This window comes from Nicotiana tabacum, chromosome 18, assembly GCF_000715075.1.
Source record: "Nicotiana tabacum cultivar K326 chromosome 18, ASM71507v2, whole genome shotgun sequence".
Taxonomy (NCBI): Eukaryota; Viridiplantae; Streptophyta; class Magnoliopsida; order Solanales; family Solanaceae; genus Nicotiana; species Nicotiana tabacum.
The window spans coordinates 119,447,708-119,475,174 of NC_134097.1; the positions used below are offsets into that span (position 1 = coordinate 119,447,708).

General features: G+C 34.4%; 2 protein-coding genes across 3 annotated transcripts; one reads left to right on the forward strand and one right to left on the reverse strand.

Moving 5' to 3' along the window:
* The first annotated feature begins 4,621 nt into the window (after window positions 1–4,621).
* On the forward strand, window positions 4,622–7,405 carry LOC107767245 (ferredoxin, root R-B1). 2 transcript variants are annotated; one of them, XM_016586162.2, is made up of 2 exons: window positions 4,622–4,758; window positions 6,773–7,405. In XM_016586162.2, exon 2 carries the CDS (start codon window positions 6,780–6,782, stop codon window positions 7,230–7,232), a length of 453 nt encoding a protein of 150 aa, XP_016441648.1. In that variant the 5' UTR covers window positions 4,622–4,758; window positions 6,773–6,779; the 3' UTR covers window positions 7,233–7,405. The 2 variants fall into 2 exon arrangements, with proteins under 2 accessions (XP_016441648.1, XP_016441649.1); XM_016586163.2 differs by lacking the exon at window positions 4,622–4,758 and adding an exon at window positions 4,790–4,929.
* An 18,350-nt stretch (window positions 7,406–25,755) lies between these two features.
* Window positions 25,756–26,571, reverse strand: LOC142172667 (uncharacterized). The gene is made up of 3 exons (XM_075236333.1): window positions 26,205–26,571; window positions 25,897–26,135; window positions 25,756–25,782 (listed from the first exon to the last, which is right to left on the reverse strand). The coding sequence occupies exons 1-3, from the start codon at window positions 26,569–26,571 to the stop codon at window positions 25,756–25,758; spliced, it is 633 nt and encodes a 210-aa protein (XP_075092434.1).
* Between the last annotated feature and the right edge of the window lie 896 nt (window positions 26,572–27,467).

Sequence of the window (27,467 nt, forward strand, 5' to 3'; positions counted from 1 at the left end):
GTCTGATCACCTCTCCCTAATACTTCTTAGGTCTCCCTCTACCTCTCCGCGTGCTCACTACAGCCAGTCGCTCACACCTCCTCACCAGTGCATCAGTGCTCCTCCTCTGAATGTGCTCGAACCATCTGAGTCTTACTTCCCGCATCTTGTCCTCCATGGGGGCCACACCCACCTTCTCTCGAATATCTTCATTCCTAATCTTATCCATCCTTGTATGCCCGCACATCCACCTCAACATCCTCATCTCTGCTACTTTCATCTTCTGGATGTGTGAGTTCTTTACCAGCCAACATTCAGTTCCATACAACATGGCAGACCTAACCACTACTCTATAAAACTTACCTTTTAGTAACGGTGGCACTTTCTTGTCACACAAGACTCCTGACGCTAACCTCCACTTCATCCACCCCACCCCTATGCGGTGTGTGACATCCTCGTCAATCTCCCCGATCCCCTGAATAACCGATCCAAGGTACTTGAAACTACCTCTCTTGGGAATGACTTGAGAGTCAAGCCTCACTTCAACTCCCGCTTCCGTCGGCTCAACTCCAAATTTGCACTCGAGGTATTCCGTCTTCGTCCTACTCAACTTGAAACCTTTAGACTCAAGAGCATGTCTCCAAATCTCTAGCCTCTCGTTGACGCCGCCTCTTGTCTCGTCAATTAGAATAATGTCATCAGCAAATAGCATGCACCATGGAACCTCCCCTTGAATATGATGAGTCAGTGCATCCATCACCAGGGCAAATAGGAATGGGCTGAGCGCAGACCCTTGGTGCAACCCCGTAATAACTGGAAAGTGTTCAGAGTCGCCTCCTACTGTCCTAACCCGAGTCTTAGCTCCATCATACATGTCTTTAATCACCCTAATATAGTTACTCGGGACTCCTTTATCCTTTAAGCAGCTCCATAAGACCTTCCTAGGAACCTTATCGTACGCTTTCTCCAGATCAATAAACACCATGTGGAGATCCTTCTTCTTATCTCTGTACTATTCCACCATCCTCCTAATAAGGTGGATAGCTTCTGTGGTAGATCGTCCCGGCATGAACCCGAACTGGTTGTCTGAAATAGACACCGTCCTTGGCACTCTCACTTCTACCACTCTCTCCCAAACTTTCATGGTATGACTTAGTAATTTGATGCCCCTATAGTTGTTACAGCTCTGGACATCACCTTTGTTCTTATACAACGGGACCATTGTACTCCACCTCCACTCTTCAGGCATTCTATTAGTCTTGAATATAACACTAAACAATGCAGTAAGCCATTCTAAGCATGCTCTACCCACGCACCTCCACAGTTCAACCGGAATTTCGTCTGGCCCGGTAGCTCTGCCCCTTCTCATCTTACGCATTGCCTCCATGACTTCATCGATCTCAATGTCCCTACAATTACTTAATCCATGGTGACTGTCGGCATTCCTCGATTCCCCAAGTATAATATCCCGCTCCCCTTCTTCACTTAGAAGTTTATGAAAGTAGGTCTGCCACCTCCTCTTAATCTGGTCATCTCCCATCAAAACTTTGCCGTCATCATCTTTTATGCACCTCACTTGGTCCAGATCCCGAGTTGTCCTCTCTCTCGCCTTAGCGAGTCGGAATAACTTCTTCTCCCCACCTTTGTTCCTTAGTTCCTCATACAGACGAGCAAAAGCTGTCGTCTTAGCCTCCGTCACTGCCATCTTTGCCTCCTTCCTAGCTACCTTATACCTTTGACTGTTTTCTCTCTTCTCCTCCTCGTTAGTGCTCCCTACTAACCTTAGGTAAGCTGCATTCTTTGCTTTCACTTTACCTTGGACAACTGCATTCCACCACCAATCTCCTTTGTGTCCACCATAGTGGCCCGTAGATATCCCTAACACCTCTCTCGCCGCCTTTCTTATACAGTCCGCCGTCGTCGACCACATTGTGTTTGCGTCCCCACTACTTCTCCAAGCTCCCATTGCCGATAACCTTCCTTCCAACTCTTTAGCTTTATCCTTAGTTAAGGCGCCCCACCTAATCCTGGGGCGTCCTTGTACTGACCTCTGCTTCCTCCTTATCCTAATACAAATGTCCATCACCAAAAGCCTATGCTGCGTTGAGAGGGTCTCACCTGGGATAACCTTGCAGTCCTCGCACAACCTTCTGTCGCGTCTTCTGAGGAGGAGATAGTCAATCTGAGTTTTCGCCACCGAACTTTGGTAAGTAACCAAATGTTCATCCCGCTTCGTAAAACTCGAGTTTGCAATGACTAGATCGAAAGCCTTGGCAAAGTCCAACAGCGCAATGCCCCCTCTGCATTATGCCCCCTCCGCAAAGTCGGCAAAGATAAAATAGAGGATCTAAAAAGGGTGTTCCAGCATGTTGGAGACGTAATTGATGTTCGAATGCACAGAGAGGTGTCAACGAACAAGAATAAGGGATACACATTCGTCAAGTTTGCAACTAAGGAGCAAGCAAGCCGTGCTTTGTCTGAAATGAGAAACCCCCAGTTGTATAATTTTTTCCAAGTCATATTTGTGTATATTTGGAATTGCACTATGATTCTAATTTATCTTTTTGACATGGGAAAGCGATGTGGCACTGCTCCAAGTGAGGACATTAATGACACCTTATTCTTAGGAAATATTTGCAATACAGGGATAAAGGAAGCCGTAAGTGATATAACCAATCCCTGCCGACTCATTTTCAGGATGTCTATTTAACCTTTGACAATACAGGAATTTGGAAAGTTTGTTTGGATTGTTAATAACAAAGAAATCATCTATTGAAAATTAACAAAGAAATTAACTACCTAAATTAACTGCTCAAACATGGGTGAGGGTTGGTTTAGGTTAGTTAATTTCTTTATTTCATTTTTTAAAATCATTTTCGTTTTTATTTTTTGAAATAAAAAGTGTATTTATTCATTAAAATTTTCAAACAATATTATTGAGAAAAATATAATAAAATTTAAAATAAAAAATATTTTCGAGAGTAATAGAATATATATCTTCTATTATATTACAAAAAAATTAGCGGACAAACATATTAAACAAGTAATATGCTAATAATTTTTATTAACAATATAATAATACTAAATATTGGATAATATAATAAATAAAAACATATAACAAAAAAATTATTTGATGACTATATAAGTCCCTTTAATTTAATAGAGATTTATTTATTAAAATTCTGAAACTATCTGTTCTATTTATATAGAATAGGAGAATCAAATCATTGTGATAATTCCAAGTGTAATATTAAAAAATTAACAAAGTGACAAATATTTTTTTAATATTGACGGCGCATCGCGCGGGTACGACTACTAGTTGTTAATAAGAACTATAAAAGGATATTTGTTTCCTGTTTTTGTTTATTTCCTATTTTAGTTTGTTCATGTGTGTCTTTCTCTTATATATATATATGTGTGTGTTTTGTATGTATAGCCTTATATACTTGCTTTTTTAATAAATTTTACCATTTCAAATAATTTTAAGATTATTAAAAAGACCCATAACATAGATGTTTGAACTAATTATATATTCTTTTTATGTCACAGCGCTTCGCTAATTCACTAGTGTATATAGATATAACTGATCGTCCTAAAGTTCATACGTTTCTCATTCTTTGTTTTTTAGAAACTGTAGTTTAACTGTCAAAATAGTTGCATCTTTAACAAGGTTTACAAGATTTTTTGTTGTTTTTTTAAAGCATTGCATTTTATTTGTATAGAGGTGGAGTAGAGCATTTTGTATCCCAAAATTCAATCAAATATCAATTTTAAATAGAATTTAGACGTTTTATCATAACCAAACATGCAACACAGTTTAGATAGCAAATTGTCTTGCTTTAAATTGCTTTTATTTTGTTGTTCACTTTTCCTTTTTGTTTTGGAATGAAATCAACAAGTTACTCCCTCCGGTCCAAAATAAGTGATTTTTGGATGTTTTCACACAGTTTAAGAAATTTACTTTTTAACATTAATTAGCAATGAAATTGACCATACTATCTCACATAAACACTCTTAACGCATACTCCAACATTATTTACTTCAAGGGCAATATAGAAAAAAAATAATTAATTCATTCTTAAAATCTAAAAAAAATCACAAAAAAATACCAAAAAATCAAATGTATGCACCAAAAACTATGGTGGGAGGGTAGTACTCCTCTATGTTTAACGATTTATATATTTCGAATTCGAACATTAAAATAAAGTCGCAAAATTTCGGCGCTAGACAGGTACTGAGCTCCACTTTTGTCATAAATTTTTGCTGCTTTTGGTCATAAAAAAAATGTGAAAACATTAACTTTTCCATAGAATATGATCAGTTTATTAAAAAAATATAAAAATAAAATTTAAGTTTTCAAAAATTGATTTAGAGCAGTTTTTGGGAGAAATTTTTTTTTCACTCATAAAAATTTAACATTTTTATTCAAATAAAATGTATATCCAACATAAATTTTAACTTTCAAAAATTATTTTTGAGCACAACTTTAATTTTTTTAAATTTTAAATTTCAACAAAATTTATGGCTAAACGCTAGAAAACCAAAAACAACGAAAAAGGGTACAAAGGCAAAAAGGTCAATTCAAGTTTGGCAATGAAAAAGAGAAAGAGAAAGAGAAAGAGAAACACATGGGCGGTACGTATTTGATGCCAACTTTGCCAAATCACAAAAGCCCTTTACTTTTTCCTGTCTATAAATTATAATTAGGAGTCTCGAGTCTTGCTCCCTCGACAACTCCGCTTACTTTCAGATCAGCAGCCAACCCCACTTCTTCTATTGGTAAAAATTCTCACCTCACTCTCTTTACCCTTTTGAAAGATTCTTGGATTTTTGCTGTGAGAATCTACTTCTTTTTCCTTTTCCATGTGCATGTTGTTTTCTCCGATGTATTTTGACTTCACGAATTTGGTTTTGCCGTGTGTTTGAGATTTCTGGGGGATCATTCATCAGGTGAAATTCCTTTGGTATTTTATTAAAGGTTGAATCTTTAAACAAAGCTGGATTTTGGGTATTTGAAGCTTTTTGGAGTTCTTTTTTAAAAAATTGTTGGGCTTTTGTTTGAATTTACTTGTTTGATTCTTCATGTGCACGTTGGGCTATTTTCCCACGTGTTTAAGTTTTGGTAATTGGGGTTTTCCTGTTTTTGGGTATGGGTTGTTGAGATCTCTGTTTTTGATTCATCATCTGGTGAAATTCTGTGGTATCTGATTAAAGATTGAAATTCTGTGAAAGGTTGGATTTTGGGTTTTTTAAACTTTTTAGAATTCTTTGATTTTTTTTTTCTGTGAGCTTGATTCAAGGTCAAACAGCATAACTTGTAGCCGTATGAGATGCAGATGGAAAATGACTTTTGAACCTCTTTTTGTTGTTGTACTTGTCAATGTTTGTTGCTATGCATAATTATGTAAACATATTAATGAAAGAGATTGTTTTGTCTTTATTTCAATTCTCTGTTTTATATTCTCTCTTTTGGTGAAAACTAAGTTATGTGAATAGACTCTGGCTTGAATCACAAGTGTGGATTTTATCTAATGATATAACTCATTGGAAAAGCTTAGCTCTATACTTAGTATTACAGATTTGGTGCTTTTGAGTGTGTAATTTTCTTTAAAGCCTGAAATAGGACTAGTTAAATGAAAATGGACTTCTGACTGGTTTTTGAGATTCCCTCTTAATGAAATTTGATTTAGTGGATTGAGATAAAATGGCACCTTTTTTGTGTCGGATAGAGGAACACTATTCATGTAGAGGATAGCTTTCTGATAGATAGGAATTTACTAATTGCATCAAGTCTAATTTTGAGAAGATGCAATTCTCTAAAACTTGATAATTCAGCCAGAAGTTGGGAACATCTAGAAGAAGAATTGCACAAGCCTTCTTTGAATTTCCTGAAATATATTGCATAGGAAAAGAAGAAAAAGCATATGCTTTAGTCTGATTAACCTCGCCGAAGTGTTTGAAAGGATATTAAGATGGTGACTAAGCAAGATGTTTATTTGTTCTTTTATGTGTAATGTGCATCTTATATCTTCGATCAGTAGTCATAGCCTTGGCAATGTACAGTGGATTAAGTTTAACACTTCCTTAGTATAGAATCATAAATTATTATGCTAGTAAATTTTATCTCCGCAACATGGAGCTTAGAGCGAAGAGCATGAAGCCACCCGCTTGCATCTTCTCATAATGCTCCAGATATTCAAAGCCTTGTCTTATAAGAAATGGACTAGCAGATATTCATTTCTTTTTCATCTACAACATGGCATATATTGTCAAAATGTCAAATTAGAAGTTCTAACAAGTCCTCCTTTGCTGCTATTCTGGCTTGAAAAGTTTTACATAGATGTGGATTAATACATAACTTTAAGTAGTAACAGTTATATACATTATTCGTTTAGATATGATTTTTTTCCCACCATATTTAAGAATAGAAATTTGATAAATCTTAGTCTATCGGAAACAACTTCTCTATCTTTACGAGGTAGAGGTAAGGTAAGGTCTGGGTACATACTACCCTCCCTAGACCCCCTCGTGGGATTACACTAGGTTTGTTATTGCTGTTGTTGTAAATTTGATATATATTAACACCTGAAACGGACATGTTCAAATCTGTCTGCGATAAGTAAACAAAAGCAATGAGTTTGATTCAGTTTACTTATTTCATTTGGCACTTCAAACTTATGCTTCCTATATATACTGTTACTCTATGGTCAGTATTGATGTATATTAGACATTCTTCATTATAGTCCCTCTCTATTACTTGTTTATTTCATGATTGCTTGTAAATTTTGATCAGGTAAAACATGTCGACAGTGAGACTTCCTTCCACCTGCATGTTCAAAGCTGCTCCTCAGACTCAGAAAAAGAGCACATTTATTAAAATCCCATCTTCTCTGGGTTCTGTGCGGAGCATCTCGAAATCCTTTGGCTTGAAAGCTGACTCTGGTTTTAGAGCATCAGCAAACATGTACAAGGTCAAGTTGGTTTGTCCAGATGGTACAGAACATGAGTTCGAAGCACCATCTGATACTTACATCCTCGATGCAGCTGAAGAAGCTGGAGTCGAACTCCCTTATTCGTGCAGGGCTGGTGCTTGCTCGACATGTGCTGGGAAGTTAGAGTCGGGTTCTGTTGATCAATCTGACGGATCTTTTCTGGACGACAATCAAATGAAAGAGGGTTATCTGCTTACGTGTGTTTCTTACCCAACCTCTGATTGTGTGATCCACACTCACAAGGAGGGTGATCTTTACTGAGTATCCTGATTTTAAGTTAAGCTGATGATCTTGGTCTAAGGTAAGGAAGCTATATAATGCTTTTGTCCTTGAGTTTCCGAACTAGGGTTAAATCAAGAACATCTTTTGTTTCATAAATGCTTATGTAATGCAGCCTTCTTCTAAGTGCCTATTGGTTCTATATTTGGCCTCAAGTCCTTGATGTTTATGTTAACTGAAATTTTATGTTATGGTTTTACTCTTTTTCAACTCCAAAATGCACTAACACTAACAGATCCAATTGTTTGAGAAGCTTATACTAGAATTGCTGGCGTGATTGAGAATTTAGAATCGACGAATTCAGAGCGCCTAGTAACTTCAGAATGCTCTTCATATAGTTTTTGAAATCCTAAAGTTTATGTTCCAAAGGAAAAGGTAATTATGTGTTTGATATCCTTACCCTAAGATGCACTAAAATTGATGCCTAAGAAGCCAAAAGAGAGACAAATTTGCATGAGAGGGTATTCATAAGATATGTTCCATATGTTTTGCTCCTAACTTGCGGTTTGACTGTCTTAACGCTTCCTGCTGAAAGGTTCTCCATTCACGGGACTCGAACCCAAAAATTTTGGTTAAGAGTAGAAAGATCCCAATCATCTGCTCACTTACTGCCATCCGATCTATACTATAGTCAAGTTGTTCGCTTATCTTTGTGATCTACTTTTGTCATTCCTATGGGCCTACAATTTCCTGTAGGTCCACTTTACACAACTGTGTTGGGTGTAGTAATATACTTTGGATCTTGATTATGGGCCACTACTTGATTAAGTTAGGGCCTGATGATGGTTGTATTGAGACTGGCCCATATTAAAATCAAAACTTTTCGCTTGCTTAATTCGGGCCTAATGTGTATCACCTCTTAATTTAGACAACGTTGTAAATCCTCATGCAAAATATATAGCTTATGAGTTTAACCCGTGGCGGAGCCAGAGATTTTATTAAGTGGATTCAACTCTTCTAAAAATAGGCTATATCAAGCTTCTGTTCCAAATCAAGGGAATTCAACCAAGGGCTGATCTATGTTGTAATGTGGGAGTGGCACAACACCCGCAAGCTTCATTAGAATTGTATATATATAGATAAGAAATAGTACAAATATTAAAAGTGCCACCCGCAATAACAAAAGTGGCCAAGGTGGTCAAGTTTTCCTTCCTAAAATATTATTGTCGACACAATTCTCTTTTAATTTATTATTGACATATTTTGTTTGTTCAAGTATAATAAGGCTCTCTTGTTTATTTCCTAGCTCTATTTGTTAAAAGATGAACAATTCGAGTCAAAGCAGCCGGAACCTCCAAATCCTAGATCGGCCTCTGAATTCAACCCTTATATTAATTATACACTTAATTATTTTTTGCTTGTAGATTGTAATATACAATGTATAATAAGTACAACTCTTTTGAGCAAAGGGTATCATATGAAATCCCTTGCTTTCAATGTGGCTCCACCACTAAGTTTAATTTATACATACTGACAATTTGGAGAAAATTTTACACTATCAGCTCATCCAAAAGATATTTACAGCTAACCTTTCTTAAAAGTGGAATTCGTTATCTTGAAACTAAGATGAATTATCTACTACAACATGTAAAGATGACCTAGATAGTATAAGTTAAATTCATAGTCTATTACCTTAGAGTTAAGAAGTAAGTGACTTGGAGAAGGGGAGTCTTGGAGCAACTGTAAAGTTATATTCGTGTGACCTAGGGTGTACATAGATCGGGTTGGTTCGGATTTTACAATTGCCAAATCAAACCAATTGTGTCGGATTATTAAATCTAAAGACCAAACCAAATCAATAAAACTCGGATTTTTCACTCTCGGTTTTTCTCGGGTTATTCGGGTTTTTTAGGATTTTTTTCCTGGTAAAATCTTCGTAGAACAAATAAATTATGCTCAAAATATTTCTTTAGTCCTAATAAAATACAACTATATAAAGTATTTTCTAAGAAAATAATACAAAATATGAGATATGTCATGGCATTATCCTAAAATATTCAACAATAAAATTATGTAATATAAATATTGCTAATTAAAAAACTATAATAAAAATAAACATAATCTAAGAGTACTAAGTCATCCTAAAATAAGTAGACTAATAAAGGAGTATTAAATACATGACTAAACGCTAAAGAAAAAATAAAAATAGGTTATGCATTTTTATCTAAATTATTACAAAACAAAAAATAGATATTCAATACATTCACATTCGTAGTATTGAATTAAATGTCTTTTGTTGGCATTAGTATTGATTTGATTTTGGTTTGGGCTTTTGTTAGCACTATTTAATTTACTAATGTTAATGGCTAAAAAACTTATTAGAACATTCAAAAGTTCTAAGTCCAACCCTAGCTTGAAATAATACCTCAAAAAAATAAAATTATGAAACTTTTTAAGAAATATTTATAAATTACATCACAATAAATATATTTATATATTAAACATATCTAAAATTTCTATATATGTAATGTCGGGTTAGTTTAGTTTCGGTTTGACTTTCTTTAGTTAAAACCAAACCAAACCAATTATGCTCAGTTTTTTTTTTCTAACACCAAACCAAATCAAACTAACTCATAGTCAGATTTTTTTTCTCGGTTTGACTCGGATTATCGGGTTGGTGCGGTTTGTCGGTTTCCTTTGTACACCCCTAGTGTGACCTATAGATCACGGGCTGGAGCCGTGGAATCAGCATAGATCAGGTAGACTGCCTACATCACACCCCTTGAGTGCGACCCTTCTCCGGACCCTGCGTGAATACATGATACTTTGTGCATCATTCGCCTAGATTTTTGGAATCATATATATATATATATATATATATATATATATATATATATATATATATATATATATATATATATATATATGTGTGTGTGTGTGTGTGTGTGTGTGTGTGTGCATAAAATGGTGATTTTATCTTCAACTCCTTGCCTTTTCAGAAAAGCTAAAAGTGTATACTATTAAGTAGGGGTGTACATAGGCCAGGTTGGTTCGGATTTTTCAACTACCAAATCAAACCAATTGTCTCGAATTTTTAAATTTATAAACCAAACCAACAAAAGTCGGATTTTTTAATCACGGTTTTTCGATTTTCTTTGGTTCTTTGGGTTTTTCGGGTTTTTTTTCGACAAAATCTTCATAGCATAAAATTTATAATTTGTACTCTAATATTTCTTAAGTCCTAATAGGATAAAACTATATAAGATGTCATCCAATAAAATAATACACAATAATAGAAGATGAGACATGATTATACTAAAATGCTCAACAAATTGCATAAGATAAATATTGCTAATTAATAATCCTTAATAAAAATAAAGATAATCTAAAAGTACTAAATCATGTTAAAATAAGTACTAAGTATTAATTACATGACTAAATAATATTAAAAGTGAGTTATGCATTTTCACTATCTAAATCAATGCAAAACTAAAAAAAAAATATCCAATACTATTGTCATTTCTAGTATTGAATTGATTTTTTTTGTTAGCATTAATATTAATTTGATTTTGCTTTGGGCTTTATTTGAGTTACTAACTTTTATAGACTATAAAACATATTTGACCATTCAAAAGTTCTAAGTCCAAGCTTGAAATAATACATTAAAAGAGAGAACTATTAAAGAGTTTAAATTATATATTTGTAAATTACATTACAATAATTGTTTTTATGTATAAAATATTTTTAAAACTTGTATACATGTAATGTCGGGTTGGTTTGGTTTCGGTTTAATTTTTTTTGTTAAAACCAAACCAAATCAATTATGGTCGAGTTTTTTTTCCAAACCAAACCAAACCATAGTCGAGTTTTTTTTCTCGATTTGACTCGAATTATTGGTTTGGTGCAGTTTGTCAGTTTTCTTTGTACACCCATATTTTAAGCATGGAAAACAAGAAGCAAACATGCTAGAGGCTCCCCAAGACTTTAAGATTGTATTATCAAAAACTTTTTGTTCAAAGGGACAACAACTTGAAAGAAATAAAGGAGAAATTGGAGCTAACTAGAATATAAGAATAAAGTTCAATCTAATCCTGGCCTACAATCCTAAAGTTTCAGATAGAAAGAGAAGCAATAATGAGACAAAGATTTCCATAATGACTAGAGGAAGAAAATACTTTTATACTTTGGTCTTTGAGAAAGGACCTTTTGTTTGGGAGAAATCTACTTAGTTAATTGTGTAAAAAAAATGGTTTTACTGTAATTTAGGACTATTTTGTAATATTAAATTCTGAGTTGTGGCATCTTTATGGGGCCACTTAAGAAGACCACACCTTATAAAAATTTCATAAAAAGGTTTAAAAGGTCTCTAGAAAAAGTGGAAATATATTGTATGATTATTAATATAGTTAGTGATTGGAAAGGAGAGGATTCTTGTTGTACAGGCTTCAAAGACAATGGAAAGAATATTTAATATTACTTGAAACTAAGTAACACATTTTTCTTTTATTTACGTGTATGATGCTTAAAGAGTGCATCTAATAAGTCCATTTGTTTTTTATGAAACAGATTTTGATGATTAAAATATATTACTATGTAAGAACTAACTCCCACATAATACTTATATCAAGTCAATGAATGTAAGATATATATTTATATACGAACCCTTTAAAACTTAGCCATGATCAAATGATATGCTTTTGATCACTTTAGTTTATTGATTCTTAAGATTAATTATTTAATTAATTAAATATAAATATTCAATGCGGAGAAGTATTTAGAATGAGAACGGTTATTTAATGCTCACTTGCTTGCTTTGGAGATACGAATTAATTAAAAAGTCAAATGATTACAAAGAATTATTAGTATGTCACTTAGCTTATGCTTGAAACCAAATGGCAAAACCAAAAGCATCATCTCTTAATTGACATTTATGGAGAATAATAATGGATTTGTTATTCAATTTCAATGGGTAAGGTTAAAAGGGAATCATATAAAGATCGAAACAAGTTACAGTGAATCACAAGCGGAATATAATTAGGGGTATTATAAATATATTATATTATGGATGTTCATTTAGTACTCCGTTGTAAATAAGTTTTCCGAAGAAGCTTATTCATATGAGACTCTACCATAAATATGTTTATCTATTTAGTACTCTATTGGAAATAAGCTTCCTGAAGAAGCTTATAACTTCGGTACCCGGTTATGGATAAACATTATTCCCGGTAGAAGATTATCCATATCGGGTATAATAAGCTTATCCATTCAGTACTCCGTTATGGATAAACATTGCTCTCAATAGAAGATTATCCATATCTGGTATAATAACAGTTTATACAGCAGCTTGCAGTAGCAGCTTACACAGCAGTTTGCAGTAGCAGCTTGCATGAGCAGCTTGCACAACATCTTCCTTTCTTCTATAAATAGAAGAGATTTCAATTCATTATATACATATGTTTGAATTTGAATAATATATCAGTTTCTCTCTATACTTGTCTTTACTTTACAGTCTTTATTTTATAACACGTTATCAACACGAGACTCAGCAATCTCGAGCAAATATTAAGTACGTGAGGTAAGAACTTTCTTTTCCTAAATAATGTAAAATCTTTCTAAACTTGAATTTGTAGCCCTGGATATATCGGGCAAAAGCTACATGTCTTGAGTGCTTGATGTTGAAATTCATCTTGATGCGATGGGTCTGGCAGACACCATCAAAGACAAAAACCAGGCATCAAACCAAGACCGTGCCAAAGCAATGATATTCCTACGCCATCACCTTGATGAGGGCCTGAAAATGGAGTATCTTACTGTTAAAGATCCAGTCATACTGTGGAATAATTTGAAAGATAGATATGACCACCTGAAGATGGTCGTTCTTCCACATGCACGATATGATTGGACTCATTTAAGGCTACAAGATTTTAAATCTATCAGTAAGTATAATTCTGCTATGTCAGAATTATTTCCCAATTGAAATTATGTGGTGATAATATTACTGATCATGATATGTTGGAGAAAACTATCACCACTTTTCATGCCTCGAATATGCTCCTGCAACAACAATATCGAGAGATGGGATTTAAAAAGTATTCTGAACTTATCTCACATCTTCTTATAGCCGAGCAACATAATGGACTATTAATGAAAAATCATGAAAGCTGACCTACTGGTTCTTGTCCATTCCCTGAAGTGGATGAGACGAACTTCCACCAAGCTAAACGTGGAAGAGTCGTGGCCCCAGTCGTGGTCATGGCCGTGGTCGGGGAAGGAACCCCAATCATGGTAATAATAATGCACCAAAGAAGCCTCCTCACCACCAGCAGTGGAAAAGGAAGGAACAAAAGCATGAAGCGGTGCAAGCACCAAATGCAGAAAATGCATGCTATAGATGTGGAGGAAAAGGGCACTGGTCACGTACCTGTCGTACGCCAAAGCACCTGGTTGAGCTTTATCAAGCCTCCCTGAAAAAGCTAGAGAAAAATGCTGAAGCAAATTCTATTTCTGAAGATAATTTAGACTTCATGCATTTGGATGTAGCTGATTACTTTGCACTCCCAGAAGGAGAAACATATAAATATTTTAATTTTTGTTGTTTGTAAAAGATAGTATGTTTATATAATTGTTGTACATAAATAGAAGTTATGCTTTGATAATGATGTTTACTATAATATATTTTATTTATGTCATTTTGAAGAATATGGATAATCCTCAAATTATGTTTGGATCAAAGACAAATCATGAAGATATTTGTGTTATTGATAGTGGAACAACTCATGCCATATTCAAGGATCAGAAATACTTTTCTTATTTGCATAAGGAAAAAACAAATGTTTCAACAATTTCTGGTAATATAAGTTTGATTGAAGGCTCCGGAAGAGCCATTATATTTCTGTCTAAGGGAACAAAACTTATTATATACAATGCATTGTTCTCCTCCAAGTCCCGAAGAAACTTGTTGAGTTTTATAAATATCCGCCGAAATGAGTATCATGTTGAGACAATAGATGAAATGAACAGGGAATATCTTTGTATTACAAAGAATATTTCTGGCCAGAAATGCATTGTAGAAAAGTTACCAACTTTATCTTCTGGCTTATACTATTCAAAAATTAGTACAGTTGAGCACACTCTATCGTAAACCAGAAGTTTACGGATTCAAATACTTTTGTGCTTTGGCATGACCGTTTGTGCCATCCTGGATCAATAATGATGAGACGAATTACTGAAAATTCGAGTGGGCATCCATTAAAGAACCTGAAGATTCTTACAAATGACGAATTTTCTTGTGATGCTTGTTATCAAGGCAAAATGATCACTAGACCATCACCAATGAAGGTTGACATTGAATCCCCTGCCTTTTTAGAGCGTATACATGGGGATATATGTGGACTTATTCACCCACCAAGTGGGTTGTTTAGATATTTTATGGTCCTAATAGATGCATCTTCAAGATGGTCTCATGTGTGCCTACTATCATCTCGCAACCTGGCGTTTGCAAAGCTATTAGCCCAAATAATTCGATTAAGGGCACAATTCCCAGATTATCCTATAAAGGCTATTCGCCTTGATAATGCTGGAGAATTCTCATCTCAAGCTTTTGATGATTATTGTCTATCAGTTGGGATAAAAGTTAAACATCATGTAGCTTATGTTCATACTCAAAATGGCATTGCAGAGCCATTTATTAAACGCCTGCAATTGATAGCAAGACCACTACTTATGAAAACAACATTGCCCAGTACTATTTGGGGCCATGCTATCTTGCATGCAACATCACTTATCCGTCTCAGACCGACACATTATAATAAATATTCTTCGTCACAATTAGTTTTTGGTCATGAACCAAATATTGCTTATATACGAATTTTCGGATGTGTTGTATATGTGCCAGTAGCACCACCACAACGCAGTAAGATGGGACCACAGAGAAGGATAGGAATATATGTTTGGTTTGAATTACCCTCTATTATTCGCTATCTTGAACCATTAACAGGAGATTTATTTACTGCTCGATTTGCACATTGTCGGTTTGATGAAACAAATTTTCCACAATTAGGGGGAGAGAAAAAGGAAATCAAAAGAGAAATTGTGTGGAAAGTTTCATCATTATCTCACTTTGATCCCCGTACCCCTATATGTAATCAGGAGGTCTAGAAGATCATCCATTTACAGAATATAGCAAATCAAATGCCAGACGCATTTACTGATTTGAAAAGGATAACTAAGTCACATATCCCAGCAGAGAATGTGCCTATCCGAATTGATGTCCCAGTAGGACCATCTACTAGCATGAGAGCTAGTGAACCTAAAGCACGCCTGAAGCGTGGTAGGCCTTTGGGTTCTAAGGATCGAAATCCTCGAAAAAGAAAATCGACAAATGATCAAAACGATACTATGAAGGGATCTCCTGAAGAGACCCAAGATCTGATTAGTTCTGAGATTCCTGAAGAAATCAATGAACCCGAAGCTCATGTGAGTGAAGAACTTTTAATAAGTTTGATCGGTGATGGGATTAATTTAAATCGATTTGAAATAGTGGTGGATAATATTTTTGCATATAATGTTGCACTTAATATTATGCAAGATAGTGAGGATCTTGAACCTCGATCTGTCGAAGAATGTCGACAAAGATCTGATTGACCAAAATGGCAAGAGGCAATTCAATCGGAATTGAAGTCACTTGCTAAAAGAGAGGTCTTTGGACCAGTAGTCCAAACACCTGCTGGTATAAAACCAGTTGGTCATAAATGAGTTTTTGTGCGAAAAAGGAATGATAAAAATAAAGTTGAAAGATACAAAGCTCGCCTTGTTGCACAAGGATTCTCACAACGACTTGGAATCGATTTTAATGAAACATATTCACCTGTTATAGATGCCATAATATTAAGATATCTCATCAGTTTAGCACCGCATGAAAAGCTTGAAATATATCTAATGAAAGTAGTTACAACTTATCTGTACGGTTCACTTGATAATGAGATTTATATGAAAATCCCTGAAGGATTTAAAATGCCTGAAGCGAATTCAAAATATCAAGAAATTTATTCAATTAGATTACAAAGATCTTTGTACCGTTTTAAGCAATCTGGGCGCATGTGGTATAATCATCTTAGTGAATATTTGCTGAAAGAAAGTTACATAAATGATGTTATTTGTCCATATATTTTTATAAAGAAAATGGCATTAGAATTTGTTATACTTGCTGTTTATGTTGATGACATAAATCTTGTTGGAACTCCAGAAGAGTTCCAAAAGGCAATTGAATATCTTAAGAAAGAATTTGAGATGAAAGATCTTGGAAAGGCAAAACTTTGTCTTGGTCTGCAAATTGAACATTTAGCAGACGGGATTTTTATCCATCAATCTGCCTATACATAAAGGGTCTTAAAACGCTTTTACACGGACAAAGCGCACCCATTGAGTACACCAATGGTTGTTCAATCGGTTGAAGTGAATAAAGATTTGTTCCGACCTTCAGAAGAGGACGAGGAACTCCTTGTCCCGAAGTACCCTATCTCAGTGCAATTGGTGCACTAATGTATCTTGCTAATGCTACAAGGCCTGGCATAGAATTTTCTGTTAATTTACTAGCAAGATATAGTTCTTCTCCTACACAGAGACATTGGAACGGGATTAAGCATATATTGCGAAATTTAAAGGGAACTCTTGATATGGATTTGTTTTATGCTAACAAAGATAGTGCAGATCTTGTTGGTTATGCAGATGCAGGTTATTTATCTGATCCCCATAAAGTTAGATCTCAAACCGGGTACGTATTTACATATGGAGGTACTGTAATATCATGGCGCTCCACAAAGCAATCTATTGTTGCTACTTCTTCAAATCATGCTGAGATAATAGTTATTCATGAAGCAAGTAGGGAATGCATATGGTTGAGATCAATAATTCATTTTATTCGAGAAAAATGTGATTTGGAATGTGAGAAAAGACCCACAATTTTATACGAAGACAATGCTGCATGCATAGCCCAATTGAAGGGAGGATTTATAAAAGGAGATAGAACGAAGCACATTTCACCAAAATCATTCTACACACACGATCTTCAGAAAAGTGGTGACATTGATGTGCAGCAAATCCATTCAAGTGATAATCCATCAGATTTATTCACTAAATCTTTGCCAACTTCAACTTTTGAGAAGATAGTATACAAGTTTGGAATGCGGAGACTCAAATATTTAAAACAAAGTTTTCATCAGGGGGAGTAAAATACGCGATGCACTCTTTTTTCCTTACTAAGGTTTTTTCCCATGAGGTTTTCCTTATAAGGTTTTTAATGAGGCACATAGCAATGCGTATTACTAAATATGTGTATTCTTTTTCCTTCACTAGAATTTTTTCCCACGTGGTTTTTCCTAGTAAGGTTTTAATGGGGCACATTATCTTTTAATGAACATCCAAGGAGGAGTGTTATAAATATATTATATTATGGATGTTCATTTAGTTCTCCGTTGTAAATAAGCTTCCTGAAGAAGCTTATTCATATGGGACTCCCCGTAAATATGTTTATCTATTTAGTATTCTATTGGAAATAAGCTTCCTGAAGAAGTTTATCACTTCGGTACCTGATTATGGATAAACATTACCCCCCGTAGAAGATTATCTATACCGGATATAATAAGCTTATCCATTCAGTACTCCGTTATGGATAAATATTGCTCTCAGTAGAAGATTATCCATATATGATATAATAGCAGCTTACACAATAGCTTGTAGTAACAGCTTACACAGCAGCTTGCAGTAACAGCTTACACAGCAGCTTGCGTAGCAGCTTACACAGCAGCTTCCTTTCTTTTATAAATAGAAGAGATTTCAATTCATTATATACATTAGTTTGAATTTAAATAATTATCAGTTTCTTTCTATACTTGTCTTTACTTTACAGTCTTTATTTTATAATAAGGGACTGCTTGTTTAATTTATATGAAACAATTTTTCCAAGAACATTCTATGTCAAATACATCAAGGAATTTGGATATTAATTTGTTACCATCATTTTTTGCGCTAAACTTTATTGACTATGTCTAGACTTAAGTGATACTGAAAAAGTTTATTTCATTTTGCATTATGAATACGATGTTTGATATTTAATACAAAACTCTATATTACTATTAAATATCTGGTTACAATTTTTGTTTTTGGCATAAATAACTCTTGCTTAATTATGCACAAATATTTTTATTTTATGCAAGGTAAAATGTAAAATGGCAAAAATAATTTTAAGGTGCAACACGTTGTTTTAGTAAATGAATACAAAATGTTTTTATTTTATTTTATGAAAATAATAATCGTGATAGTATATTATACAACTAACTACACATGCAATACTTTTCTTCAAAAGAAGGTGATATCACCCTTTTGAAAATTGAAAATATTTCATCTCTCGTTTCAACGGTACAAAACTACAAAATTTTGCAAATTTCAGTTTTCGACAACTTTTTACTAAAACCTAAAGTTTGACCCTTTTAGTAGGTATTGTTTAAAAGTTACATTAAATTAAAAAATGTAAATAAGTGTTAAGGCAGGAGATTAAGGGAATATTCGTTTAACGTAATGTCTATTCTGTCAAAGATAATAGGAGGATGTTGCGATTAGCGAACATCAATTGGCAACTTTTGTGGAGCTCTATGTTGAGCTCAGAATGATCCTCTCAGAACATCAATTTACTTCTTATTTTGACACTCTTCTATTTGTGTCAAATAATTCGTATCTATTTTAAAACTATTTACTCAAATAATTTTCATGCAGCTGGTGATTAAAGAAAAAAAAAGAACTTAGCCACACACCAAACTATACTACATAATCAATGATTAAGTATTAAATTGAGGTAAAAATAAATTTAATTAAATGATTAGAATATATGTAGAACACGTAACTTTGCCTAGGGTGCAGAATTACCTTACTCAATTACCAAAACCGTGTCTACAAAAGCAAAAAAAAAAAAAAAAAAAAAAATAACAAATCGGAAAGGGGGACAAGAATGTAAAAGAAAAATTATAAAAGGGGAAAAGTGTAAGTTAAGGGAAATGATGAGGACATCAAGAATTCCACCGACTTCGTGAAATTCGATGAGGATCCATCGCGGGCGGTGAATTACACGTGCCCTCCTACCAATCGCGTCACATCCTATTTTCTCTTTCTTTATTTGAAAAAGAACTTTTTCTTCCTCACATTTTATACTACTAAGTACTATTTTATTTCTTTGTTTATATTATCTTCTTTGTTAAAATTATTATATTTTAATAATATAAGAGAAACTAGGTTGGAAAAATAGAAGAACAGACAATAAGAGAAACTCAAAAATGCGGATGAAGATTTGATCATTTTGGTAGGCTGCCTTGCATTCCCACGTACATAAATAATACGATAAGAAGAAAGATGGCTATGAAAGGAAACCATTTTCTTTTTTTAATTATGTAAAACTTTAAATCAAGAAATCCTTCTTCGTCTTGCACCTTACATTCAATCTGACTTGTCTTTTCTATTCCTCTTGTGATATATATATATATATATATATATATATATATATGGTATCTATATTAGCGTCCTGACTAATTCGAATTCATATTGCATAAGGCATATTAAAAGTAAAAGCATTGATTATTAGAATTTTTTTTATTTTCAAGGCTCGGAGCTGACTAAGTAACCTTTAAAAGGAAGAATGATAATTTGATCATTTACATCTCACTACAAACCTGAGTGGTATTATACACTATTCTTTGATTTATTAAGGGTTTCAAACTTTAATCATTTTAGAAAGAAATGTTGCTTTCATGAGTTTTTTCATTTCAAGCTATAGAGCCTAGCACTATTAAATTGACATTGGTTTTAATCGCTCTAAAATTTTCTATCTCAAGTTAGTTTTTTGGTTTCTTTTCTGAATATTAAGTTCTATTTGGAAAAAAAAAAAGAACCTATTTTCTCTTTCCTTATTTGGAAAAGAACTTTTTTTCCCCCTCAACTGTTATACTATTTTATTTATTTGTTTATATTATCTTCTTTACTATACTTAATACTAATAACATAAGAGAAACTAGGTTGGGATAAAAAGGAGAGAATAAACACAATAAGAGAAACTGAAAAAATGTGGATGAAGATTTGATTTTTTTCCAATTCGAATCTATATTGGAATCCTAACTCATCTGAATTTGCGTTGCGTAAGACATATTAAAGGTGAAAGTAATGTTTATTAGGATTTTTTTTTTCATTTTCAAGGCTCTAACCAAAAACTATAATTAAGAAACCTTCGAAAGGAAAGATGAAAATTTGATTATTTACCTCTCACTACAAACCTTAGTGGTATTATACATCGTTCTTTGATTTATCAGACTTTCAAGGGTTTCAAACCTCAATAATTTTTAAAAAGAAATGTACTTTCAGTTTGTTCATTTCAAGCTATAGTGCTTGTTTCGCTATTGTGTTAAAACAGAAATTAGAAAACTATTAGAAGAAATTGGAAAAACTGTAACGATAAGAAATATTCCGAGTCCACAATTTCCTTGTGCGTCCTTAAGGAATTTTAACCCCCTCACAAGTTGCCAAGGTAATGGATTAAATCCTCCCAGGATGAAACGGAATAAACCTTCCTGCAACAGTGGCACTGCAGGATACCAACGAACTCAAAGAACGGGGCAAAATCACAAATACGAATTTAAAAGAGAAACTGCAAAGTAGAATGCTGGATTTTCAGAAGGAAGTTCTATATTTTCTCAGTATGTAAAAAAGGAAGCCATGCCTCAGAATTTATAGGCAATTGTCGGAAGAGGTGTGATATCTGTTCATAATGTGAACAGAAGGGAAAACAGCGTTCAGCGTTTTGGATTATACATTCCAGTTAATTCCGTTAATGAACTGACAGGCACTTAATTAATTCTTAAATAATTAATTAAATAAACTTTGTCCAAAAAATTAATCTCATCGATCGATCATTTGACAAATCCAAATCCGAATCGGAATCCGAATTCGAATTCGAAGCCGAAGCCGAGCGACGACGACGACGTGAGGCTTCATTCTCTTCAACTCCTTTTAAGAGCTCTAAGAAGTGATCCTATATTTATACACACAAGTGTAGTTATCCCTCACCAATGAGGGACAAAGTTCATTTGTCATAAATGAAAAAGCTCACTTGATTCAAAATTTTCATTTCCCTCCTTTTATTTTCCACCATTTTCCAATTCACACTTCTAGTCTTTAAAACCCAATGGCTTAAAGTCCAATAATCCCCCACATGAATGGGAATGACTGTAACAAGAATTAACATAGATGAAAGATGTGTGATTTGCAAGTAAGGATTAATTGCATCTAGATAAGTAGGTTTCCCTTTGAACTTTCCGTAGTGAGCATATGTCGGATATACTCGGTCAATCAGTAGATTTGATATCTTTGAACCTTCGAAATTTAGTGTATACCTAGACAACCATATGTCGCACAACCAACCCTTAACCGCCTTTTGGTTCTCATTGTTGTGTTCGTTTCAGCCATGAACATCGCCTGGTTTCATAAGTGCGTAGAGAATTGGCCTTACAGAATTCTCATTGAAGCGGCTTCCACTTCACACTTACATAGGTGATTCCTAAATGTGTAATCATTTAGGTTGACACTATTTGATAAATACCACATCAAACTTAGGTAATCATTAAAGAACGTGTAAAGTTCTATCCTTGTTACTGAGCATTGTCTTCATCCCAAGAAGGGACCAAAGATTTTACTTTGACAATATTGAACCGGTCAATCACAACTTTGTTTGAGCTTCTTGAACCTATAGATCTCGGAATATCCAAAATTCTAGGTAGAGTTACCGCCATGATGACTTGTCCTCGGCCATAGTCCCATTCCCCAACTCCCTCTCTAGTTAGGCCTTTTATAAGCGGATCCGCCACATTATCCTTTGATCTTACATAATCAATAGTGATAATTCCACTAGAGAGTAGTTGTCTAACGGTTTTATGTCTTCGTCGTATATGACGAGACTTTTCGTTATACATAACGCTCTATGCCCGTCCTATTGCAGCCTCACTATCGTAATGTATGCATATAGGAGCCAAAGGTTTTGGCCAGAACGGAATGTCTTCTAAGAAATTTCGAATCTATTCAGCTTCTTCGTCGGCCTTATCCAAAGCTATAAACTCTGATTCCATTGTAGAGCGAGCGATGCACGTCTGTTTGGAAGACTTCCAAGATATTGCTCCTCCGCCAACAATAAAAGCATATCCACTTGTGGACTTTGTTTCTGTTGAGCTGGTTATCCAATTTGCATCACTATATCCTTTGATAACTGCATGATATCTATTGTAGTGCAAAGCATAATCTTGGGTATATTCCAAATATCCCAGAACTCGTTTCATTGCTAACCAGTGATGTTTGTTGGGATTACTTGTGAATCGACTAAGTTTACTTATTGCACAAGCTATATCAGGACGTGTACAGTTCATGATATACATTAAGCTTCCCAACATATGAGCAAAATCCAATTAAGACGTGCTTTCACCTTTATTCTTTACAAGATAATGGTTTAAGTCAATTGGAGTTCTTGCACTTCTAAATTCCAAGTGTTTGAATTTTTCCAGTACCATTTTCACGTAATATGATTGAGACAAAGCCAGGACCTGAGGAGTCCTCTGGATTTTAATTCCTAGAATTACATCGGCAACTCCTAAGTCTTTCATATCAAACTTACTAGCAAGCATACGCTTAGTAGCTTGAATGTTGGCAATGTCTTTGCTCATTATTAGCATATCATCAACATATAAGCAAACAATGACTATATGATTTGGAACGTTCTTAATGCAAACACATTTATCACATTCATTAATCTTAAAGCCATTTGACAATATTGTTTGGTCAAATTTCGCATGTCATTGCTTGGATACTTGTTTTAGTCCATAAAGGGACTTAACAAGGTGGCACACCTTCTTTTCTTTTTCCGGAACCACAAATCCTTCAGGTTGGTTCATGTAAATTTTTTCCTCTAGATCACCATTTAAGAAAGTTGTTTTTACATCCATTTGATGGATTTGAAGACCATACAAGGCGGCTAATGCTATTGGCATCCGAATGGATGTAATTCTTGTTACCGACGAGTATGTGTCAAAATAGTCAAAACTTTCTCGCTGTCTAAATCCTTTGACAACAAGTCTTGCCTTGTATTTGCCAATAGTACCACCATATTTTATTTTCTTCTTGAAAATTCATTTAGAACCCAAAGTTTTGTTACCTGGAGGAAGATCAACCAATTCCCAAGTATGGTTGCTCAATATGAATTCTATTTCATTATTGACAGCCCCTTTCCAATTATGCTTCTGAGGAAGACATTGCTTTCTTGAAGGTTTGAGGCTCATTTTCTAGCAGGAAAGTCAGAAAATCTGGACCGAATGAAGTGGATGTTCTTTGACGTTTACTTCTTCTCGGATTTTCCTCATTAGGCATACCATATGTTGTTTCCTCCTGAGGTCGTTTTGACTTTTGGTAGGACAATTTACTTTCCTTTTTATACGGATAAATAGTTTTAAAGAATTCAGCATTATCTGATTCTATTACCGTATTAACGTGGATCTCAGGATTTTCTGATTTATGAACCAGAAAACGATATGCCTTGTTATTGGTTACATATCCAATAAATACACAATCAACCGTTTTTGGACCTATCTTAACCCTTTTAGGTTTAGGAACTTGTACCTTAGCTAAACACCCCCACACTTTGAAGTATTTCAAGCTGAGCTTCCTTCCTTTCCATTTTTTATAAGGAATGGACTGTGTTTTACTATGAGGTACACGGTTGATTATTCGGTTAGCTGTAAGTATAGCTTCCCCCCACAAGTTCTGTGGTAAACCAGAACTTATCAACAATGCATTCATCATCTCTTTCAACGTTCGATTCTTTCTCTCTGCAATTCCATTAGATTGTGGAGAGTAAGGGGCAGTTGTTTGGTGAATAATGCCATTTTCCAAACATATTTCTTTAAAAGGAGATTCATATTCGCCACCCATATCACTTCTTATCATCTTGATCTTTTTGTTTAGTTGTATTTCAACTTCACTCTTGTATTGTTTGAAAGCATCAATTGCTTCATCTTTACTATTAAGTAAGTAAACATAGCAATATCTCGTACTATCGTCAATAAAAGTAATGAAATACTTTTTCCCACTGCGAGATAGTGTTGACTACATGTCACAAATATCTGTGTGAATTAAGTCTAAAGGACTTGAATTCCTTTCAACGGACTTATAAGGATGTTTAGCATACTTTGATTCCACACATATTTGACATTTGGAATTAATGCAATCAAATTTTGGCAATACTTCCAAATTCATCATTTTTCGCAATGTTTTGAAGTTGATGTGACCTAGGCGTGCATGCCATAAAGTATTTGACTCAAGTAAGTAAGAAGAAGCATTAACTTTATTGATAGGAACTGCTATTACATTTATCTTAAAAAGGCCCTCATTCAGGCAACCTTTTCCTACATACACATCATTCTTACTTAGTACAACACTATTAGAAACAAAAATACATTTGAATCCATTTTTGACAAGAAGTGAGGTAGACACAAGATTCTTGCGAATTTCTGGAACATGGAGAACTTGGTTTAGAGTCACAATTTTTCCCGACGTCATCTTCAATGCAATCTTGCCAACTCCTTCAATTTTGGTTATAGACGAATTTCCCATGAAAATTGTCTCGTCGGGTCCTGCGGGGGCATAAGAAGAAAATAACTCCTTGTTAGCACAAACATGGAGGGTGGCTCCAGAATCAATCCATCATTCTTTAGGATTTCCTACCAAGTTTCATTCAGACAACATGGCACACAAGTCCTCCATTTCTTCAACATTTTCAACCATGTTAGCTTGATTCTTCTTATTCTTCTTCTTTTGTACATCAGTCTTTGGTGCACGACAGTCCACGGCCTTATGCCCAGACTTTCCACAGTTGCGGAAATTACCCTTGAACTTTTTCTTGCTTGGGTAATTCGTTGGTCCAGAAGCCTTCTTTTTGGGGTGGGCATTCGGTTGGTTCGGTTCGATTTGAAGAAACTCGGTTCGGTTATTCAGTTTTTGGTTTTGTAAAAGTAGTATCCGAAACCGAACTGAAATAAGTCGGTTCAGTTCAGTTTTTCTAACTTCGGTTCGGTTATTTCGGTTCGGTTTTCGGTTTGAATATTATCATATTGGACTCCTTCTATGTAATAATACGACCGGAGAATTTATTGATTTTTCCCAAAACTTCGAAATTATTGGAAATATTGTGTTTATAGAAAGAAAAAAAATAGATTAAACTTTGCACACTATTATGGATCATAAAATTCAAACATAGTGTAAATTATAACTCTGTGTGAAATTCTCCCGGTATCTATCACATATGCTATGGAAGTTTTAATAGACGGAAAGTCTTTAAGATTGGAAAGTTGATGGACTTACTTAATTGGGTTGAGTATTTTATAGATTGGACCTAATAGTATTAATTTATTATTTATGGGCTTAGCCTATATATAACTTAAAGAACATATATGCTAATAATTCGGTTTTTCGGTTAACCGAACTAAAAGATTTAATAACCGAAAACCGAACCAAAAAGCTGAAATTTAAAAATTTTAAATCAAAACCGACCGAACAAACCGAATAACCGAAATAAAAAAAAAATTGGTTCGGTCGGTTTATTCGGTTCCGATCGAAATATGCCCACCCCTACCTTCTTTCTCTTCTTATTTTGTGGAGCCTCCTCAACAATGTTAGCCCTTATTATTGTCGAGTTGCCACGTGACTTCTTTTCAGCATTTTTGTTGTCTTCTTCTATACTCAAACGAACAATCAAATCTTCAAGTGTCATTTCCTTACGCTTGTGTTTTAGATAGTTCTTAAAGTCCTTCCACAACGGAGGTAACTTCTCAATGAAAACGGCTACTTGAAAGGCCTCATTTATGACCATACCTTCAATAATAAATTCATAATTAATAACAAGTTAAATCTTATTAATAAAATTATTTATTCGGGTCATACCTTCAGCAAGGAGGTCATGCACAATGACTTGTAATTCTTGGACTTGAGTTATGACCGACCTACTGTCAACCATCTTGAAATTCAAAAACCTTACAGCCACGAACTTCTTAAGTCCAGCATCCTCAGTCTTGTACTTATTCTCAAGCGCATTCCATAACGCTTTTGAAGTTTCCATGACACTATAGATATTGTACAAGCTATCTTCCAAACAACTCAAAATGTAGTTTTTGCACAAGAAATCAGAATGTTTCCATGCTTCAGTTACAACAAATCGTTCGTGATCCGGAGTGCCTTCAGCCACGACCGGAGGATCCTCCTTGATGAATCGCTGCAAACTCAACGTAGTAAGATAGAAGAACATCTTCATTTACCAACGTTTGAAGTCAATACCGAAAAACTTTCCGGGTTTTTCTGTTGGTGCCGTAGCATGAGCAGGAGTTGAACGGCTCGACGAGGCTGCAACACTCGTAACAGTAGCACCCGTTCTATTAGCATTAGTTTGGTCCTCATTTGTCATTTTTCTGTAAAGTTGGCAACAAACGGAAATTTTCAAAATCAGTGAAGATTTTATATCTTCAAACTGAATACCAAACCAAACATTCAAAACATAAACGGTGAAGTTTATTATATTCTTCATACCGTAATCAAATTTAATACCCCGGTAAAGTTTTTATGTTCGTTAAGCCGGAGTAAAAAATATACCGGAGTAGAAAGCACCAAGGCTTTAGTCTCCAAACTAGTATACAAAATATATATCACAGTTCAATATAGATTTCAACACAGAAACGTTAATATATAATTCCTTAAGCTTGTCGTCGCTACTGTGTTAAAACAGAAATTAGAGAACTATTAGAAGAAACTGGAAAAACTGTAACGATAAGAAATATTTCGAGTCCACAATTTCCTTAAGGATTATGCATTCCAGTTAATTCCGCTAATGAACTGACTGTCATTTAATTAATTCTTAAATAATTAATTAAATAAACTTTGTCCAAAAAATTAATCTCATCGATCATTTGACGAAGCCGAAGCCGAAGCTACCGAGCAACGACGACGGCGCGAGGCTTCATTCTCTTCAACTTCTTTTAAGAGCTCTAAGAAGTGATCTTATATTTATACACACAAGTGTAATTGTCCCTCACCAATGAGGGACAAAGTTCATTTGTCATAAATGAAAAAGCTCACTTGATTCAAATTTTCCAAATTTTTTATTTCCCACCATTTCCCAATTCACACTTCTAGTCTTTAAAGCCTAATGACTTA

What these genes read in the sequence shown, in the direction of transcription:
- LOC142172667 (XM_075236333.1), bottom strand. Translation starts at nt 26,571, where the DNA reads ATGAAGATGTTCTTCTATCTTACTACGTTGAGTTTGCAGCGATTCATC. An exon ending in GCATGACCTCCTTGCTGAAG is followed by an intron (nt 26,136 to 26,204) that starts GTATGACCCGAA and finishes TTATTATTGAAG; the next exon opens with GTATGGTCATAAATGAGGCC. An exon ending in AAAATAAGAAGAGAAAGAAG is followed by an intron (nt 25,783 to 25,896) that starts GTAGGGGTGGGC and finishes TTTAAATTTCAG; the next exon opens with CTTTTTGGTTCGGTTTTCGG.
- LOC107767245 (XM_016586162.2), top strand. Translation starts at nt 6,780, where the DNA reads ATGTCGACAGTGAGACTTCCTTCCACCTGCATGTTCAAAGCTGCTCCT.